Source organism: Rhododendron vialii, chromosome 4a (assembly GCF_030253575.1).
Source record: "Rhododendron vialii isolate Sample 1 chromosome 4a, ASM3025357v1".
NCBI lineage: Eukaryota > Viridiplantae > Streptophyta > Magnoliopsida > Ericales > Ericaceae > Rhododendron > Rhododendron vialii.
Genome location: NC_080560.1, coordinates 11332188 through 11352779, shown reverse-complemented (window position 1 = coordinate 11352779; position 20592 = coordinate 11332188). Strand labels below are relative to the sequence as shown.

Here is a 20592-nt window from a genome sequence, read left to right as displayed (position 1 = left end):
GAAACTTGACAATGGGTACATCAAGTTGGGAAAGGGAAAGGAAAATCCAATAAAAAGTTGGGAAAATTTCAAAAAAGCTCCTGAACTTTCTTACAACTTGCAAAAAAACACCTGGACTTTCACTATTAACAAAAAAACACCTAAACTTAGCATTCCGTTAGCAATTAAACCCCTGCCGTCCAATTCCGTCAATTTTTAACGGATGGAGCTAACGGAAGGTGTTAACTTTTTATTTTTTTACTTTTTACATTCAAAAATTACTTTTAACTCTTTCTTTTTTTATTGGTAAATAAATATGCAATTAAGTTCTTTTTTTCTTATTATTTATCGAAAATTACTTTAACCCTATTTTTTATTTTCAAATTTTACCCTTCCCCCCCCCCGCCCCCTCTCTCCCTTTTTTTCTTATTAGAATCGACTCCACACCACCAATTAACCCCACAACCAACCGCCAAAGCCTTAGCCACAATTTCAAAAATTCAAAAGTTCTTTTAACCTCCTCTTTGTAACCTTTTCTTTTTTTTTACTACTTTTACTTCCAAAAATTACTTTTAACTCATTCTTTTTTTTAGTCATAAATAAATATGCAATAAATAGTAAAAATGGGTTAGAGTTATTATTATAAATAGTAAAGATTAGAGTTAAAGTAATTTTTGATAAATAGTAAGAAAAAAAACTTTATTTCATATTTATTTACTACTAAAAATAAAGAGTTAAAAGTAATTTTGGAAGTAAAAAATATAAAAAACAAGAATGCTAAAAAAAAGAATAATTTCGATTTTCTAAAATTAGAGCTAGAGCTTTGGCAGTTGATTGGTGGAGTGGGGTTAAAGTTCTCTAAAAAAAAAGGAGGGAGAGAGAGAGAGAGAGAGAGAGAGGGAGAGAGAGAGAGAGAGAGAGAGAGAGAGAGAGAGAGAGAGAGAGAGAGAGAGAGAGAGAGAGAGAGAGAAGGGGAGAGGTAAAATTTGAAAGTAACAAAAAAGATGGTGGTTAAAGTTATTTTTGTAAATAGTAAAAAATAGAGTTAAAGTAATTTTTGATAAATAGTAAGAAAAAAAAAGAACTTTATTGCATATTTATTTACCAATAAAAAAAGAAAGAGTTAAAAGTAATTTTTGAATGTAAAAAGTAAAAATAAATAAAAAGTTAACGCCTTCCGTTAGCTTCATCCGTTAAAAATTGACGGAATTGGACGGCAGGGGTTTAATTGCTAACAGAATGCTAAGTTTAGGTATTTTTTTGTTAATAGTGAAAGTTCAGGTGTTTTTTTGCAAGTTGTCAGAAAGTTCAGTGGCTTTTTTGAAATTTTTCCTAAAAAGTTGGAAGAAAATATCTATTGGGACAAAGTCCAAAACACCTTATGGACCTCAAAATGTCCAGATTAAACAATAAAGCTCAAAATCCAAAAGGCCAAAAGCCCAGATTTACAATTCAGCCCAAAACCAAGGTCTGGCCCAGAAGGACCAAACCAAACCCTAACGCTCCTAAACTCAGACAGCACCAGAATTGACGCCACACCCGCCGCTACCGCCACAACCAAACACCCCGACCACGACCCAACCGCCAACACCGCCGCGACACCCACGAGCCACCGGATCCCACAAGAGGCAGCCAAGAAACCGACCACCTCCATCTGCAAAACCAAACAAACCCCAGCAACAATAATCTTCAACAGCAAGAGTACCACCCCACAGCAACGAACTGCCGGCCCCACGCCCGATTAAGAGCTCGGATGGCCGCCGAGACTTAGGAATTTGTTCGTTCTTAATATCTCAAGTTTGGAACTTCTCGAGTGTTATGAATTCCCTTGGAGCCAATTTATGTGGAGTTTTGCTTCGTCTTTAGTTGGGCTCCCCGCAAGTGGACAATTGAATTAGGTCCCACAAGTAGTCGAGCTGTGAATTGGCCCCGACACCTTAGTTAGATAAAAGTAAAAAGGAAAAAGAATGTAAGAATATTCCATATGACTACAAGAGGCATATATTCTTCTTGTGATCAAAGTTACCTATCCAACAGTGTTATCTTATCCAATCCTTGCACATCCCGTGGGATAGCACAACAAAACATCGTACAGAAGTGTGTAAAAATCCAGGAAAAAAAAAAAGTTGATTTAAGGGTTGCATAAGCCCACGCAACTGTTTCCACAAAAACAGTTGCAGAAAAGTGGTCTTCGTAATAAAGCTATTGCAGGTCTTGATACTGTTCCCCTGACCTTAATCTGCTCCGAACAAAAACATCAATGACATATGCGATGGAAAAAATAACACGTTCAGTCACGTGAAATTGCGTGCGCTGGTCTCGCCGTGCATGAACTTCCTCGTCTCAGCAAGCTTCCTCGAAATTTTGGAGCGGAATGTGGGACATTCTGCTCGCTTTCAGTGATTCATATTTTGAGAGCAAGCAGATCTTTAAGAACACTAAAAAGCCTGGAGGCCCTTAAACAAGAACACTACAAACACCAAGCAAACTAAACTGGAATAAACATGGAAACTACTGCAAAAAAGGACAACTGAAAATTGACCTCCGTATATTAGGAAAAGTGATAAATTATGGACCACAGGGAAAAAATCAAAATTTTCCGACAATCAAAAGAAGATGCTAAAATGCTCGAGGCCTAAGCCCCAATATTCTGGGATTTGTTGAGGATCACGCCCTCGTATTTGACTTGAAACCACTTCATGGCGTCATCCTTAGTGACCCTGTGCTGAATTCCAACACGAGCCTTGCACCGACGGCGACGACCAACGCGATACCCTGGGCGTTCCAAGACTACATAGAAATCCATCCCGTATATTCCAGTTGAAGGATCATACCTGAAAAAGAGAAACAAGCAGCAGCCATCAAACAAAGAAACGACCACAATTGTTAGACACAACTGCCATAGAATCCTTATTAGCGTCATATCTTGAGATGACCAATGCATGCTTCTTAAATGGCGAGATGAATTTGCTTACTTAATTCCGAGATCAATGTGCTCCTGATTACCAAAGCCAAAACAACCAGTTTCACTGAAGTTCCTCCTCAGCAGTTCATATTCCTTCACCTTCAATCCACTCTCTAGAAGCTGCATTGCCTTCTCACCTCTGACTGTGACATAGCAAGCAATCTTCTCATTACGCCTGATCCCAAAGGACCGCACGGTATATCTCGCTGTCATCCAAAAAAACACAGAAAAAAGCTCATAAATTAACAATGACGGAAGACTGGCAGAAACGGGAGGGGAATAAAGAAACAAGGAAGAAGTAAAGATGAACTGCTGAAATAAAAGAGCGAACAAATACGCTGCCAAATGATCTTAGTACCCATGATTAAAAAAGAAGTTATTTTAGTAGCTAGAAAAAATGAAACTTCAGTTTCTAGTTGTTTCAGTTTGAACAATTAGAATCCAACTAAACAACGTCAAATGATTCGTTTTCGGCTCTGTTCGCAAAGGATTTAATTTCAAGATTTGAAGAATCAAAAGGTCATCTTTGTATTTCAGCTGTTTTAGGAACATTTGATCGGCAACCAAACACAAGATAAGCTTAAGCTCGCACAAAAAAAATTTGATCAACAGCTCGTAATATTAATGTAGCAAGACATACTAAAACAACGTTAAAGATTTGATTCTATCGGCACGCAAAGAGAAGAGCTTAGTCTATTGCGTTTTATAAAGCTAACCATATTATGCAAAAGCTAGAAGGTTACCAGATAGAAACCGGGATAAACATAAAAATAAAATAATTTACATAACCCTCTGTGTGTTTGCCCAAATACTTAGAAGAGAATAGACCGAACTTCACCTTAAATATTAAACTTACCCAATATACATAAGCATATAACAGAACTACTTATTACCGAGGCATTCTTTTCCATTACCAATCAGACATCCATTTAATCCAACTATTTGAAGATATCCAACTATTGGAAGATTACAACTAGATCATTTCCATGTTCCCACTGGAGATTAGGAACAGGACTCTACTTATTTAGCTACTTCATCAGCTTGGCTAGTTGATTGTTCCGAAAAATGTAAAAATTGGCCTAGGAACAACGAGTAGTGCAGTTCTAGGCCTGATGCGGGCGTGCCAGGGCAGGATTGCTGCCCAAATTCGTATCAAGGCCTGGAAGCCTTAATCTGACTTCTAATTGGACGAAAGTGCACGGCCTAAGGGTGGAGACCGTGAGGAGGTTCGTGGTTTGCCTTTGCGGGCTAAGGACTTAAAATTTCCTAATCGTGTGAAAAATGGACAGAAAGGTAGAGCAAGGCCTAAAACAGAAATAAATGGACTTTATTAACGGTTTAACAAAGTCTGATTACAAGGAAATGAAATAAAATCTAGGCTTGGCTAGATTGAGTACAAACTATTCTAGAAAAGTAAAGTTAATTGAACGATAAGCCGTGGGCTTGTTTGGTCGGGGACCGAAAGATAAAAATAGTTAAAAGATAATTGAAATGTAATTTGGATAAGCCATGGGCTTTGATGGTCGTGGACCATAGCCAAGGCCTTCAGAACTGTGATTTATAGGAGCTACAGGCCTTGAGCTGCTTCAAAATGCTCCAATGCATGGTTGCCACATGGCCTTCTATCAGAGGCTTGAGCTTGAGCATCTTCGAAATGCTCCAATGAGGGGCTACTCTCTGAACAAAACGTGCCTTTTACTCCAAGAAAAGGGCAAAGGCCTGAAAAATCCTTCTTTTCTGAATATAACTTTGAAAAAGAACAAAGAAAATTTCAGTTTCTGCAGTATCTAGGCCATTCCGGGCCCACCACAGCTGCAGACCAATACTTCACCAGGCCTTTCTTATCATTTTATTGGACCTTGCATACTTGTGGGCCCTCTAAATCCTCTGAGGGTCATCTTTCACGGAAGAAGGATCCAGAAACAAAGGATTAACCAGACCTGGATGAGCTGCTTGTGAGCAGCTTGCTTAGGTCTGCATGAATCATTCACCAACAGCTCCAAGGGCTACATGTGCGCCACCTGTCTCTAGCCTTGCTTCATGCTGAAGAATGGGGTCCCACCAGTTCAGACCTTGAGCTGCTTGTGAGCAGCTTACCCAAACCTACCTATCAGGAATATTCTAGGCCTTTGAGCTGCTTGTGAGCAGCTTAAGGCCTTTGAGTTGCTTGTGAGCAGCTTAAGGCCTTTGAGCTACTTGTGAGCAGCTTAAGGCCTTTGAGCTGCTTGTGAGCAGCTTAAGGCCTTTGAGCTGCTTGTGAGCAGCTTAAGGCCTTTGAGCTCCTTGTGAGCTGCTTGTGAGCAGCTTAAGGCCTTTGAGCTACTTGTGAGCAGCTTAAGGCCCCTTAATTGCTCCTTAAAGGCTTTAACGATGCTCTTAAAGCAGTGGGCCTTTCATCAATTGGGCTTAAACTTGTTGGTAAATCATGGGCCTTTGCCCAATGTAAGCCTTCTGAGCCCAAGCCTGGTGAGAAAACCAAGGCTTCTACCAATTTGGGCCCATTTCTTAGGCCTTTGTTACTTCTAGGAATTTGGGTTAGGTCTGGACGAAATACTCAGGCCTGGTGGACTGATTCAAGCCTTAGGCCTTTGACTGATTTAGGCCTATATGGAAGGCCCATCATTTCTTAAGAACCGGCCCTAATTCGTGGGCAACTGGTCGTAAGAGCTTTCAAGGCTAGGGCCTCGACCCTCGAGGCTACCTTTTAACCTGTAAATCCATTTCTTGATTTTTGGCCAAAAATGGGTGTAAACATTAGTTACTCAGAATTCTCAATTACAAACAGATAGCTAGTAATGATTCACCTCGTTTAAGTAACATCAGAAAAATGTGAAAACTGACATATCAAAGAAACCAAAATAATCGATCGTTAATAGTACGAAGGACCTTTCCACCCATTTTCAATTGGTTTTGTGAAAGATATGAAGTTCTGAGAGGTAATGAGCGGGTTCATTCCATCCCAAATTAGAATTAAAATAGCCCACACTACAATAACAGACGTGACATACCTAAATACAGCTGCACATGAGGTTGTGTTGGAGATGGTCCCACATTGCTTGGATATGAAATGAGAGATCACTCAAGGACCTCTGCACTCATTGCTAAATGCTAATTGGTTTAGGATTGGATATAAAGTTTTCGTTGTTTCCTAGAACTAAAACTACCCTAAATCCTCAAAGTACAAACTTTTGCCATCAAAACACACACACACACACATAGAGGTGTTTACATTTGGAGATGTTTTCCACTTTTTTGCAGGGTAGGCGTGAGCGGAAAATCCAATGGCGTGTGCGGTGTGAGCGCGGGCGTGCCAGGACTTATCGGCGTCCAACGTACAGAATCTGACTTCGTATGTAGTGCGACTGCGTGTGACCCAAAGGGTGAGACCACAATGAGGTTCGTGGTTTGTCACAACGAAGTGGACTTAAAATTTTCCAACCGTGTGAGAAAAAGAAGAACAAACGTAGAATAACTTTATTATATCGTAATAATAAAGTTGGGGGTACAAAAGATATAGGAATAACTTTGTTATGTCGTAATAACAAAATTGGGGTACAAGAGAGATAGAAATAAGGGAGAAATGAGATAATTGCTTCGCTAGGAAGGCTTTGGTTTTAAGCGTTAAGTTTGATTGGTGTGTGAACCTTTTTTTCTTCTTGAGTTTTTCTATTTATAGGCAATAGGCTTCACGGTTTTTTGCATGCAGAAGAATTCTTTGCCTTCTCTTGGAGATGCCAAGTGTCCCATGTTTGCCATTTTTTCCTTCAAATGCAGCGGTTATCAGCAGTTTTTATCATTGTGTTGGAGCCAAAATGTTGATACTTGATTGCCCACTACCCAAACATACGAAAATGGAGATCATGGGGTTATTCTCCAACTTCCCAAATGTCCACAGCTTGCCATGTGTCCCTTATTGCCTCCAATTTTTGGAATAAAGACTTAACTACTTCTTTTATGCGTGGAGAAATCAAAGGACGTGGGGGCCATATGATCACATGGCTTTGGGACAATTATTCCATGCATCACAGTCCACAATCTTCTTTGTTCCCAATGGTTGGAGTCAATCCACAAATCATGGGCCAATTCTCACAAAATAAAACATGGGCCAAGCTTCTAGACTAAAATTAATTGGGCCTTGCTCCAAATTACAAAATTAATGTGGCCCAGTAATTTTAAGTCTGAGAAAGTCATAAATATCGGCCCAATTTAATTAACATTTAATTAAATGGCCCTCCAGCGCTAGCCCAAGATTTGGTGCCAAAAACAGATGTAAACAGAAGAACACAGGAGATTGGCCACTGAGTTGTTCCAAGACCTAAAAGGAGGAGGATCAATAATTAGAAAGACAATGGCGTAAGAACCTGTAAGCCAAAATGAGAGTGTGCTGTATGCTCATACCTTATAGGCTTTGGTAAGGCGATCACCGCTTTCGCCCACGGAGATGTTGAGGACTAGCTTCTGAACTTTGATCTCTCTCATTGGATTCGAAAGCTTCTTCTCCGAGGCCATGGCTCTGCCTCTGCAGCTGCAGTGGTTGGTCGCTGCGACGGGTGAGAGGAAACGAGGGAGCGAAGCGAAGAAAAACCCTAGAATGGGAGGGAAGGAAGGAGTAGGGTTTTGATTTGGTTGGTGCGCTTGAATGACAATAATACCCTCGTGTTGATTTTTTCCAAAATCTTAAGAACAAATTGTCAATATTTTCTGGAAAACAGTTTTCACACCCCTTTGTTTTTTGTTTATCTATTTATTGCTATATATGGTTTCACACCCCTTCCTAGTTTCGTTTTCTTGTTAATAAAACCCACACAAAAGAACAAAGCTAGTGCAAATTATAATTGTGAATGGGGACCGATAAAGGCTCGACTCTTTCACCTGCTTGATGTTCATTATTTGTACATTCAGATTTCCTTACTCTGACTCCGCTTCGTCTATTGTCATCCCTACCTACCACCTTCGACACTCCCACCTCTTTTTGCCATTGTGTGCCGCCCTCTCACCCTAGTTCTTGGTGGCAATCTCTAAGAATCACAAAAGGCTGTCAACATCCACCGATGAATTTTCTCCCACCATTTTTTGCCACCATTCCCTCATAGTTTTTTAACCTTTTGAGTGTACTATTTATATATGTACTTTTTGTAAAGATAATCTAATAGGAATGGTCGACATGCAAATGGTATGAAGCTGTTTAAACCCGTTTTTGGCACCCAGTCATGGGCAAGCATTGGAAGGCCATTTAATTACCTTTCGATTAAATTGGGCCAAAAAATAGGGATGTATTGGGTTAAAATTGATGGGCCAAGACAAAATTAGGTGGGCCCAATTAATTTCAACTTAATCCGATCACGGGCTAAGAATGTTTTGGGTTTAACTGTCTAAGCAAAATATAAAGACCCATGGTTGGGATTATTTATTTGAGATGTCGTAAAGAAAACCCATGCAAATGGAAGGTGTGCCCATGAAGTTAATATGTTGTCTGGCCATTTTGACATCAAATGGCCCTTAATTCCCTCATGCCCATGGAAAAGGAGGACAACGTGGCCCATTTTTCTCATTAACTGCCCACGATTGAGAAATGTTGAAGACTCATTTGACTGCATGGGATTTTTGGACACATGGCAAGCTGTGGACACTTGGGAAGTTGGAGAATAGGCCCATAATCTCCATTTTCGTATGTTCAGGAGGTGTCAAGTAATTATTTGTTTTTGTTTTTGTTTTAAAAAAATAAAAGGCTATTTGACTTGTCAAAATGGCCCACTACCTTTGGTAACTACTCATGATCCCATGAAATGGAGGAGTTGCATGGGACACGTGTCATCACGAGAAGAAGGCCAGCAAACCCTTTTGCATGCAATGCCGTGGCTTATAAATACTAGAAGCAAAGAAGAAAAAAAGGTTCACACGCTAATCAAGCTCAACGCTTAAAATCAAAGCCTTCCCAGCGAAGCAATTATCTCATTTCCCCCTCATTTCTATCTCTCTTGTACCCCCAATTTTGTTATTACGACATAACAAAGTTATTCATATCTCCCTTGTATCCCCAACTTTATTATTACGACATAATAAAGTTATTCTTACGTTGTTATTTCTTTTCCTGCATGGTTAGGAAATTATTAAGTCCTCGCTCGTAGAGGTAAAACCATAGACCTTCACTGCAATTCAGCCCTTAGGTTGCAGCACTATCGCCCCCACGATTAAGAAGTCAGAAAAGGGGCAATCAGTCCTTTACGTTGGATGTGACAAGTCCTAGCACGCCCACTCAGTCCTTTGAGCAACTTCGAAGCCGAAACAGTTTTTGGCACGCCCAGTGGGACCCTAATCGTCTAAAGGTTTTATCATGGCAAGGAAGCAACAGCAGCAACAATTGGATCCACCCAATCCGGATCCACCACAGAGTTCTGAAGGAGTGGCAATCGACGTGCCATTACTTGAGGAAGCTGGTCCTCAGATCAGCGCCCAAGATCTTAGCGACGCTACTGACAGCGTCAAAAATTATATGTTTTTGGTAGGACGTTAAATCTCCCGCGATGTGACACACTCAATTTCACAATCGTTCTCTCAGTCCTTGGAACCTTTGACCATAGCAGTCAATAAAATGGTTGCTACGCTTACAGAGAGGCTACCGCTCGCTCCTCAGCAGCAGGGCTTTCCACAGTTTGGTGTTTATGACAACGGTCAAGACCAAACTGGCTTATTAGGGGTACCTCCCCCTCCTCAAACATTCTATCACGCTACATAATCCAGCAGCCCTGCATTCGGGGGGCAAAACCATAAAGGGTACAGACCTTTTCCAAAGGGTCGGTTTCAGGAGAGCTAGTCTTGGCACTGCTTCTGGTCCTACCAGCAACTACCTTTTCAGAGGCCTACAGAAAAGATGAAGGCATAATTACTTTATTTTGGAGGATGAAGCAAAGGACTAAAGCGTTCATACCTTCAGCCATTGCCTTTTGGCAGTTGATTTCAACCTCTTTGATCTTTAAGGGGCTGAAGGGGCCGCAGGAACGTCTTTAGGAGTATCTCCCAGACCTGTCAATACAGAGGAAATTTAGTCCAAACTTCAGAGGCTTAAAAAGGGATAAAACAAATAAAGAGCCTCTAAATTACCTTTTCTTTTTGTACTCAAGGTTGGTAAATGACTGATTTGTTGTAGAGGCATATGAATGCCAGGTTCAGGCGCTCCAACAGGATTGGGCAGAAGCATGGTCAATGTTAGAATAGAGTTGGACTTAGTCCCACATTGGTTGCTTATGTTATGTAACTAGTCGTCGCATAATATAAATAAAGCTCACCTGTGTTAGGGTTAGTTAACATCCTATTCACTTTTCCTTCTTTCTTTCACAACATGGTATCAAAGCGGGATCTTAATCTTAATCCTAAACCACCACAACAATCCTAAACCACCCTAGCCTTTGTACATAATCCCTACAATCCTAGCCTAAATCCTAGTCTCTGTACATAAAATCACAATCCTAATCCTAGCCTCTGCCTTAACCCTAACCCTAATCATTAGTTCACAGGTACTGTTCATCATCGGTACTGTTCACCAATTACTGTTCATCGTCGGAACTGTTCATCGTCGGCACTGTTCACCGATTACTGTTCACTGTCGTTACTGTTCATCGCACACTGTCCATCATTGTTGGGTATTGTTCCGTTACTCTTATGCACTGATTGTTCTGGTAATTTTTGGATTTTTTGGTCAATCTACAGTTTATCCTCTCCAATAGATCGTAGTTTGGGTATGTTGAAGTCTGATTTCGATTGTTAGATTGTGTTGAGTTATTTGGTCTACGTTGGCATATGAGCTCTTGGTTGTTGCTTGATATTGGGATTATGTTGTTCGGTGGCTACTTTGGTTTTGTTGGATGCATGCGGTGTCGTGCCCTTGGTCGTTAGCCCGTCAATCAGTTCCTTATTTCTTGTTTATTGGCCGTTTGTTAGTGGAGTATTTGGTTGGTTGATCTATCGGTAGTTGACCAGTTGCCTCTCATTGTACGGTGATATGTTTGCAATGAAATCTGGTTCTGATTTTACTTCTGCTGATTCTGGTGATTTTGGTTCTTCATTTAGCCGTGATTATGGGTACAGTGGTCGTTTTGACCGCGTTTTTGGTGGTCATGGTTTTGGTCGTTGTGGATTTAGTCGTACAGGTCACATGTCAAGGGGAGGTGGCCATAGTCGAGGCCATGGTTCTAGACTTTGTACTTATTATAGGGGAACTAATCATACGGTGGACCACTGCTATGACCTACATGGTTTTTCTCAGGCTCATCGGGTTACTTCTCCCAAGGATATTAGGCAGGCTGCACGCTCCACTGCTATGGTGACTATTTCTATGGAGGAGTACCAACGCCTTGTGTCACTTCAGACAAGTTCCTCCATTGCTACGCTATCTCAGACAGGTTCTTCTAGTGCTTGTATTGCAACTTCTCGTTTTTCTGTTCCTTGGGTTATTGATTCTGGTGCATCTGATCATATGACTGGTAATTCTACTATTCTTTCTGGCCATCAGTCTATTGATAAACCATCTCGTGTTACCTTAGCAGATGGTTCTACCACTGATATTACTGGTTTGGGTTCGGTTTCTGTTATTTCTTCTTTGACTTTGGATTCGGTATTGCACGTTCCTCGTTTTCCATTAAATCTTATGTCTGTTAGTAAACTTACTAAATCTTTAAATTGCTCTGTCACATTTCTTCCTCATGGTTGTGTGTTTCAGGATCTTAAGACGGGGCAAAAAAATTGGTGGTGGTACTGAGCGTGGTGGTTTATATTACTTTACTGACAATGTTCACCCTAGTTCTGTTGCCCTTCAGTCTTCTGTGTCACCCTATCAACATCATTGTCGACTTGGTCATCCATCCCTTCAGAATCTTAAACGGCTGGTACCTTCATGTAGCCGTGTTGATGCTTTGCCCTGTGACGTCTGTGAGTTTAGTAAACATCATAGAGTGTCTTTTTATCCTAGGGTTGAGAGTCGCGTAACCCGTCCTTTTCACTTAGTTCATTCTGATATTTGGGGTCCAATGCGTGTTCCTAATGTTTTTGGCTTTCAGTATTATGCTATTTTTGTCGATGATTATTCTCGTGTTACGTATCTTTATCTCATGAAAGAGCGGTCAGAGTTGTCTTCTATCTTTAAGTCATTTTATATGGAAATCAAAACTCAATTTGATACTTGCATTCGTATATTTCGTTCTGACAATGCAGGTGAATATTTTCATAATTCTCTTTCTAAGTTTTTTGATGACCATGGTATAATTCACCAATCTTCTTGCGCTCGAACTCCACAACAAAATGGAGTTGCCGAACGCAAGATTAGGCATTTATCAGAGGTTATGCGTGCTCTATTATTTCAAATGCAAGTTCCTAAGTCTTACTGGAGTTATGCTGTTCTTACAGCATGTTACTTGATCAATCGTATGCCATCTAGCGTTCTAGGTGGTCAGATACCCCATACCGTTTTATTTCCTGGTCGTCCTCTCCACTCATTACCCTTACGAGTGTTCGGGTGCACCTGTTATGTTCATGCTCTGGATCCTGACCGAGACAAACTTGATCCATGGTCAATTCGGTGTATTTTTCTGGGGTACTCACGCACTCAGAAAGGGTATAAGTGTTACTCACCATCTCTTCGTCGTCATTTTGTTTGTGTTGATGTCACATTTAATGAGTCATTGCCCTTTTACTCGGGTCACAGTACTCCAGTTGACCTTCCTGAGTCTGAGTCTGTGTTTCCTATTTGTGTACCATCTGGTCCTCCCTTGCAGGTGTATGTTCGTCGGCAACAAGTATTAATAGCCCCACAAGTACCAGCCACCACGCCTCCTCCGTCCCAAGATCCGGTTGCACCTTCACCTCCACCTCCACCTCCACCTCCACCTCCGCCATCACCTAGTCTTCCTATAGCTCTTCGCAAAGGTATTCGGTCTTGCACATCTCATCCTATTGTTCAGTTTGTTTCCTATGATCATCTGTCTCCGTCCCTTCGTGCTTTTACTACTTCTGTTTCGTCCATTTTTGTTCCTAACACTGTTCAGGAGGCCTTATCTGTTTCTGAGTGGCGGACAGCTATGGAGGCTGAGATGTCTGCTCTTCATGACAATGGCACTTGGGAGTTGGCTTCTCTTCCACCAGGAAAGTCTACTGTTGGATGTCGATGGGTATTTACCGTCAAGTATAATCCAGATGGCACAGTAGAACGGTACAAGGCCCGTCTTGTGGCCAAAGGTTATACCCAGACGTATGGCGTTGATTATGCCGAGACTTTCTCTCCGGTGGCCAAGATTAACTCTGTTCGCATTCTTATTTCTATGGCTGCCAATCTTGGTTGGCCCTTGTTTCAGTTGGACGTTAAGAATGCATTTCTACATGGTGACCTGCTCGAGGAGGTTTATATGGAGCAACCTCCTGGGTTTGTTGCTCAGGGGGAGCATTCTCAGGTGTGTCGCCTTCGCAAAGCCCTCTATGGTCTTAAGCAGTCCCCTCGAGCTTGGTTTGGCAGGTTTAGTGATGCTGTGTTGCAGTTTGGTATGCGTCGCTCTCATTCTGATCATTCTGTCTTCTCTATTCAGTCAGATCGGGGAAGAGTAGTGTTGATTGTGTATGTGGATGATATCATTATTACTGGGGATGATCACAAAGGTATTGATGAGCTGAAACAGTTCTTACAGCATCAATTTCACACCAAAGATTTGGGTAAGCTACGATATTTCTTGGGTATTGAGGTAGCAAGATCCAAGGAAGGGATCAGTTTATCTCAAAGAAAGTATACGCTAGATATTCTAGAGGAGACTGGTTTATTGGGAGCAAAGCCTGCGGAGACTCCTATGGATCCAAACGTCAAATTGTGTGTTGATCAGAGGGAGATATTTCCTCATCCAGATCGTTATCGTCGCTTGGTAGGCAAGCTGAATTATCTCACCAATACACGGCCTGATATCTCATTTGCTGTCAGTATGGTAAGTCAGTTCATGTCAGCTCCTCGTTTTCCACATTGGGAAGCTTGTCTTCGTATTGTGAAGTATCTCAAGGCTCATCCTGGACGTGACTTGTTTTATCGTTCAAATGGTCATTTGGGTGTCGAAGCCTTTACCAACGCTGATTGGGCAGGATCACCATCTGATAGACGGTCCACAACTGGGTACTGTACTTTTGTTGGTGGAAATTTAGTTACCTGGAAGAGCAAGAAACAAACTGTGGTTGCTCGTTCCAGTGCTGAAGCAGAGTATCGTACCATGGCTCATACTACATGTGAGATTGTATGGTTGAGAGCTTTGCTCGAGGAGTTGGGGCTTGGTGTACAGTTACCTATTCCTATGTATTGTGATAATCAGGCAGCAATACATATCGCTTCGAATCCGGTATTTCATGAGAGAACCAAACACATCGAGGTAGATTGTCATATTGTTCGGGAGAAGATAGATAGTGGCCTGTTGGCTACCCCTTTCGTGTCTACAGGAGCTCAGTTGGCAGATATCTTCACCAAGTCTCTAGTTAAACCACGTTTAGAGTTGTTACGTAACAAGCTGGGATTTTGTGATATTTATTCTCCAGCTTGAGGGGGAGTGTTAGAATAGAGTTGGACTTAGTCCCACATTGGTTGCTTATGTTATGTAACTAGTCGCCGCATAATATAAATAAAGCTCACCTGTGTTAGGGTTAGTTAACATCCTATACACTTTTCCTTCTTTCTTTCACAACAGTCAAGACCTACAGGTATGAATTGAAGAAGTGCATTCTTGCATAGCCTCCCCACCAGCAATCAAACTCGGCGCCCTTGTCAGTACGCTCAACGTAAGTGTGAAAGGCAAAGTTCTTCCTCATCTCAGGGAGAAGGTTCCTAACTCGTTCTAGGTCCCTCGGTTGGATCACAAGCCTGTCAGTAAAATCCTCGTTCCAGGACTAATATGGAGGCACTGGGGTAAACTGACAAAGGCCAAACTGCCTGGCGAATTAAGCTGCGTTGTAGTACTCGACTCCACATTTGTAGTTTGTGGGAGTGAAGGCCATCCCATACATGAGATCTTGTGAGATCAAGAAGCTGGTCCAGATCTCCATGTGATCATCATAATCATCACCCAGATCTGATGCCCCTTGCTTCAACCACCAAGGTACTGTATCCCTAGTAAATGGCATCCAGTTCTTTCCCATTCCCGTGAGTTCGTGATAGAAAAACTTGAAGTAAGTACCGAATGCATATTTTAGACCACGGGCATCAACAAAATGAAGGCCATAGCAGGTATGGTCTAGATTTTTGGTCATAGGTGGAGCGAACTTAGGGAAGTAGGACCAGAGCCATAGAGTAATGATCCACAATGGACCAGGGGCAAATATGAACTTGTTACTTATCAATTCTTTCATCCCACGATAGAGGTGAGCCAGGACTAAAGGGCCTAGTGCTAACTTTTGCCCTGAAGCTAGGGCACAGGCCAAGTCTATGAAGTCTTTGGTAACTCTATTTGCAGAAACGCAGAAAATAAAATTGTTCAGCCGGTAAAGGAGAAAAGCTACGTGTTCACTGTCTTCTACAGGACCTTTTTTGGCATAGTGATTTATGAAGGGAGAGAAAGACAGAGGCTCTTTGTACTCGAAGTAGGGAGTTTTCTGAGATAGAAAGTAATTGGCCTCAATCCCGTGAGGACGGAGGCCTGTCAAGAAAGCAATATTCTGAAGAGTAGGACTCATAAGGCCTACCTTGAAGTGAAAGGAGTTCGTTGTCACTGACCAGAACTGAAATGCAGCAAGGAATAAGTTCTTATCCATGTCGATTAGGGATCGACTAAGCAAGATAGCGTCTCGGATTCCTATTTGCCTCCATAAATCCCCTTAGGCTTCCAACATCCGATCGAGCCATTCCACGTATTTTGCATCAGGCCTATGCCAAAGCCGGTTGGGAATGTTTGTAGTAAATCGACTCCAATCAAGGCTTGGAGACTCGAAGGGAAGGACCTCTTCCGCCAGCGGGTACATTGGGGCAAGTTGAGAATGGAACCTAACTGGAAAGCAGGTCCAAGCCTGTAAGGACCCGTATTTTCAGAAATTAATATAAGGTTTTATTTGATATTATAAATGAGGAAATATGGAATTTTTTTGAGTTTAAGTGAGTTGGGGTGAATGTGATGGAATTGTTTGTAGGAGGGTACATGTGCAATTTGAGTGTAGGTAGTATATATATGTGTGGGTGTGGGTGTAGAGGAGTAAAATACTCCTCACACTCTCCCTCAATCTCTCGATATCTCTCTCCCTCTCGGCACTCTCCCTCTCTCTTCCACCAACACCCAAATTCCCACTCAATCACTCAAAAACCATGGCAAATAACCTCCAATCCTTCATCTATTCGCGTTATTGAGCTCGTATCTCGTTCGGTCTAGCTCGGGGAAGAGTTTTCTTGCTCGATTTTGGCTTTGGAGTTCTAGGGCTTGATCAATCTCGTTGGGTTTCATTCTCCAAGTTGAGGTAGGGAATTCTTACTTTTTCTACATGTTTATGAGTTGGTTGTGTGCCAAAATCGTGCTTCATTTGGTTGGATTCGAAGTTATGCTCATTCTTGATTTTTCTGCAAATCGCCCACTGTAATGCAGTGGTACCAATACCACTTTTTTGAGGTACCGGTACCTTTCGTACCGATACCTAATTTTTGAGGTACCAATACCTTAACTCTGATTGCTCACTGGATTGGTTTGGTACCGATACCTACTTTTTGAGGTATTGGTACCAATGGCCCAGAAAACTGTTTTGAACCTTGTTGATCATTCGTCGATTGTATTGACTCTCAATCACTTCTAACACTCCCCAATCACATTCTAGTCGTCTCTAAACCTTGTTGCTCGTGTTCCAATGACTCATGGTTCGTCTCCACTCTTTTGGCTCTTGTTCTAATAAAGAGTAATGTTAAACTAAATGGAAGTGATACTCGTACCTTTATTTATGCATTTGGATTATTACGAGAGTATTATGGCATGTTTTATAAATGATATGGACTTGACTTGAGTTATGCTTTAAGATGTTGAGGCTTGTAGAGGGAAAATCACAATTTAGAACAATAGAACGAAACGAAGGAAGCCACGGATCCACTAAAAAGTGTGATGCCGGAAACGGGACGCACGGGGTCCCAAATGCCCGGAAGTGCACAAGAAAGCCACGGATCCACTGAATGGTGCGATGCCGGAATAAATTCGGGACGCACGGGGTCCCAAACGCCCGGAAAGGAAATCGAGAACACTTGCTACAATGAAAACGGAGAATTTAGAGATTATTAAGTGACGTGAATATGAATGGCTTGATTATTAAGTATTATTCTCTTGCTCTTGTACACGTGGGAAACTTTCTTGTATCAATATCCATCTCAGTGCATTGTCCATTTCATATGCATATAGTTTGAGCAAAGAATTCTCTACTGGGCTAGTGTAGCTCAACCTCTTATTATTTTTAGGTACACCTCAAGGGCATTGATGTGGAGTGCTTGACGTGCATATGACTTCATCATTTTGAAAGCTAACATGGAAAAATTACTTTGACATCTTTGTAAAATTCTTTTGGGAGATGTAATTGTAATTTTAAGCTAATCTTTGACTTGAAAATTGTGTAATCTCTAAACTTGCCGTCTTTTATTTAACTATGGAATTTGAGGCCCGTGTGCCATTATTGTAAACTTTGGACTTGGTTGTACTCTTGTTTGAGTTATGGGAAATATTTTAGGGTATTATGATGTACTATTGCGAAGGACTTTTATTAGAAATACCATTATTAATATGTTGAAAACCCAGGGCATGACAAAGCCCAACCCGATCAGCGTTAGCAATCACCATAACGTCGTTGGTGACTGCTATGCGTTCCTCTGCCAACATCTTTCGGATCTGTACAGCTAAGCTATTAGGGTTTGGAGGAGGCGTATGGGCTTTATGGGTAGCCATTGCTTCAAGGGTTCGGAAGCAAAATCAGGGAACAATAATGGATCAAGGTCTTTGAGCTCTGTTAAATTCGGATGAGTAGAGATGTAGAGAAGATAGGAATAGAGGATAAGAAGGCAATAATGGGATTAAAGATGACGATACAAGATTCAAGGGGTACCGTTGCACTATCTCTCTTGGGGTTCGAAAATTAAAATGACAATTGAAGAGATAAGACTCTTGGTTGACCCGAAGAAGTCCTGGCGGCTTCAAAGGCTGCATGCAAACCAATGCAAGGCCTAGGGAGATGACATGTGACCCCTAAGCCCAAAGAGGTGGTAATAATTTCAGCCTATAGGACTCTTCGGTGGGGTTTCTATCCCAAAGTTATTGGGATTTGTTTCAATTCAAACGTGGGGGAGTCCCAACCCAATTAGAAGACATATTTGGAGATTTAAAAAGTTGTTAGGCTTAATTAAAGCCTGATCATCTTTTTAAAATTCAAGCATTTGAGAATTTGAAAGGGATTTTAGGCTAATCTAAGCCTAATTATCTCTTTATTTTTTCAAATCCATTGATAAGGACTCGTTTGGTTTACCAAAAACTACATTGTGTCCTAATCGACAGGCCTAGATCTTGGACAAGGTCAAGGCCTGAGGGTGCATTGTTTACACCCGTTTTTGGCATCCAGTCCTGGGCAAGCGTTGGAATGCCATTTAATTACCTTTTGATTAAATTAGGCCAAAAAATGGGAATGTATTGGGTTAAAATTGATGGGCCAAGACAAAATTAGGTGGGCCCAATTAATTTCAACTTAATCCAATCACGGGCTAAGAATGTTTTAGGTTTAATTGTCTAAGCAAAATATAAAGGCCCATGGTTGGGATTATTTATTTGAGATGTCGTAAAGAAAACCCATGCAAATGAAAGGTGGGCCCATGAAGTTAATATGTTGTCTGGCCATTTTGACATCAAATGGCCCTTAATTCCCTCATGCCCATGGAAAAGGAGGACAACGTGGCCCATTTTTCTCGTTAACTGCCCACGACCGAGAAATGTTGAAGACTCATTTGACTGCATGGGATTTTTGGATACATGGCAAGCTGTGGACACTTGGGAAGTTGGAGAATATGCCGATGATCTCTATTTTCGTATGTTCAGGAGGTGGGCAAGTAGTTATTTATTTTTGTTTTAAAAAAATAAAAGGCTATTTGACTTGTCAAAATGGCCCACTACCTTTGGTAACTACCCATGATCCGATGAAGTGGAGGAGTTACATGGGACACGTGTCATCACGAGAAGAAGGCTAGCAAACCCTTTTGCATGCAATGCCGTGGCTTATAAATACTAGAAGCAAAGAAGAAAAAAGGGTTCATACACCAATCAAGCTCAACGCTTAAAACTAAAGCCTTCCCAGCGAAGCAATTATCTCATTTTCCCATCATTTCTATCTCTCTTGTACCCCCAATTTTGTTATTACGACATAACAAAGTTATTCATATCTCCCTTGTATCCCCAACTTTATTATTGCGACATAATAAAATTATTCTTACGTTCTTACTTCTTTTCCTACACGGTTAAGAAATTATTAAGTCCTCGCTCGTAGAGGCAAAACCACGGACCTTCACTGCAATCCAGCCCTTAGGTTGCGGCACTATCGCCCCCACGGTTAAGAAGTCAGAAAAGAGGCACTCAATCCTTTACGTTAGACGCGACAAGTCCTGGCACGCCCGCTCAGTCCTTTGAGCAACTTCGGAGCCGAAACAGAAGCATATGTTTAGTAATTTTAGTAGGTATTTACAATGCCAAAATCAAACTACTTATATGAGCTTAGAAGGGCTCCTCCCTCGTTTTAAAAAGAACTGAACCAATTCAATTTTAACTTTTCAGGGTCCTATTCCAAATTTATTTCGATAATCGAAATTATTCATCTTAAAGAATTCATCGAGAAATCATTCAGGCAATTGATTGGAACATAAGACTCGATTTGATTTGGTATGTGTTTAAGTATCTCCAGCCTTTACATGGCTTTACTCAAATTTGGAGAAAAATTTGAACAAAGCTTCATTTGAAATGAAAGACTCAATAAACTAAAATCTTAGCTAAATTTTAGTTAAAACATCATTAACATCATAGTTGCAAAAATTGTAAATTTTGAGTCATCTTTGATTTGAGTAAACTCAATTTTATATGAATTTGAATAACGATTTACAGGTTTTTAGGAGTACTTCAGGTTTTAGTTAAAAAGAGTTAAATTTCACTTTGACCCTTGTACTTTGTGTAAGTTTCACCTACACCCTTAGTACTCAATTTTTAAACATATACACCACTGGAACTTTGGGGTTGATTGGAACTATTAAAATTGTTAACCAGAAGTGTTGAAAAGGAGAAATTTTTCAGTGCCGGGTGGGCACGGCCACGTGGATCTGTGCATCATCTCGGTCGTCCAATGAAGTTTTGGACTGTCCAGATCTGTTCAGCTAATTTTAAAATGTGAAATGACTAAAATATCCCTCGCAACCAAATTGATCTCAGCCGTCCAAGACTTCATTGGACGGCCGAGATTGGTACAGGGCACCACGTGGCCCCGTGCACACCCGGCACTGAAAAAGTTCTCGTTGAAAAGACTTATAAACCCATTTGGGTCATAGTAATCTCCTCGTTTGTAACACACACACACACTAGTAGTGATTCTGATTGAAGTTTTGGATCTCAACTTAGGGAATAATAGCACCAATCGATTGTGAGAAAAGGTGGATG

At 41.1% G+C, this 20592-nt stretch overlaps 1 protein-coding gene across 1 annotated transcript; it reads right to left on the bottom strand.

The window, feature by feature from the left end:
- Window positions 1-2494: 2494 nt before the first annotated feature.
- Window positions 2495-7554, bottom strand: LOC131321758 (large ribosomal subunit protein uL5-like). Its single transcript, XM_058352690.1, has 4 exons — window positions 7343-7554; window positions 7230-7259; window positions 2955-3178; window positions 2495-2813 (listed from the first exon to the last, which is right to left on the bottom strand). The coding sequence occupies exons 1-4, from the start codon at window positions 7451-7453 to the stop codon at window positions 2615-2617; spliced, it is 564 nt and encodes a 187-aa protein (XP_058208673.1). The 5' UTR covers window positions 7454-7554; the 3' UTR covers window positions 2495-2614.
- Window positions 7555-20592: the final 13038 nt, after the last annotated feature.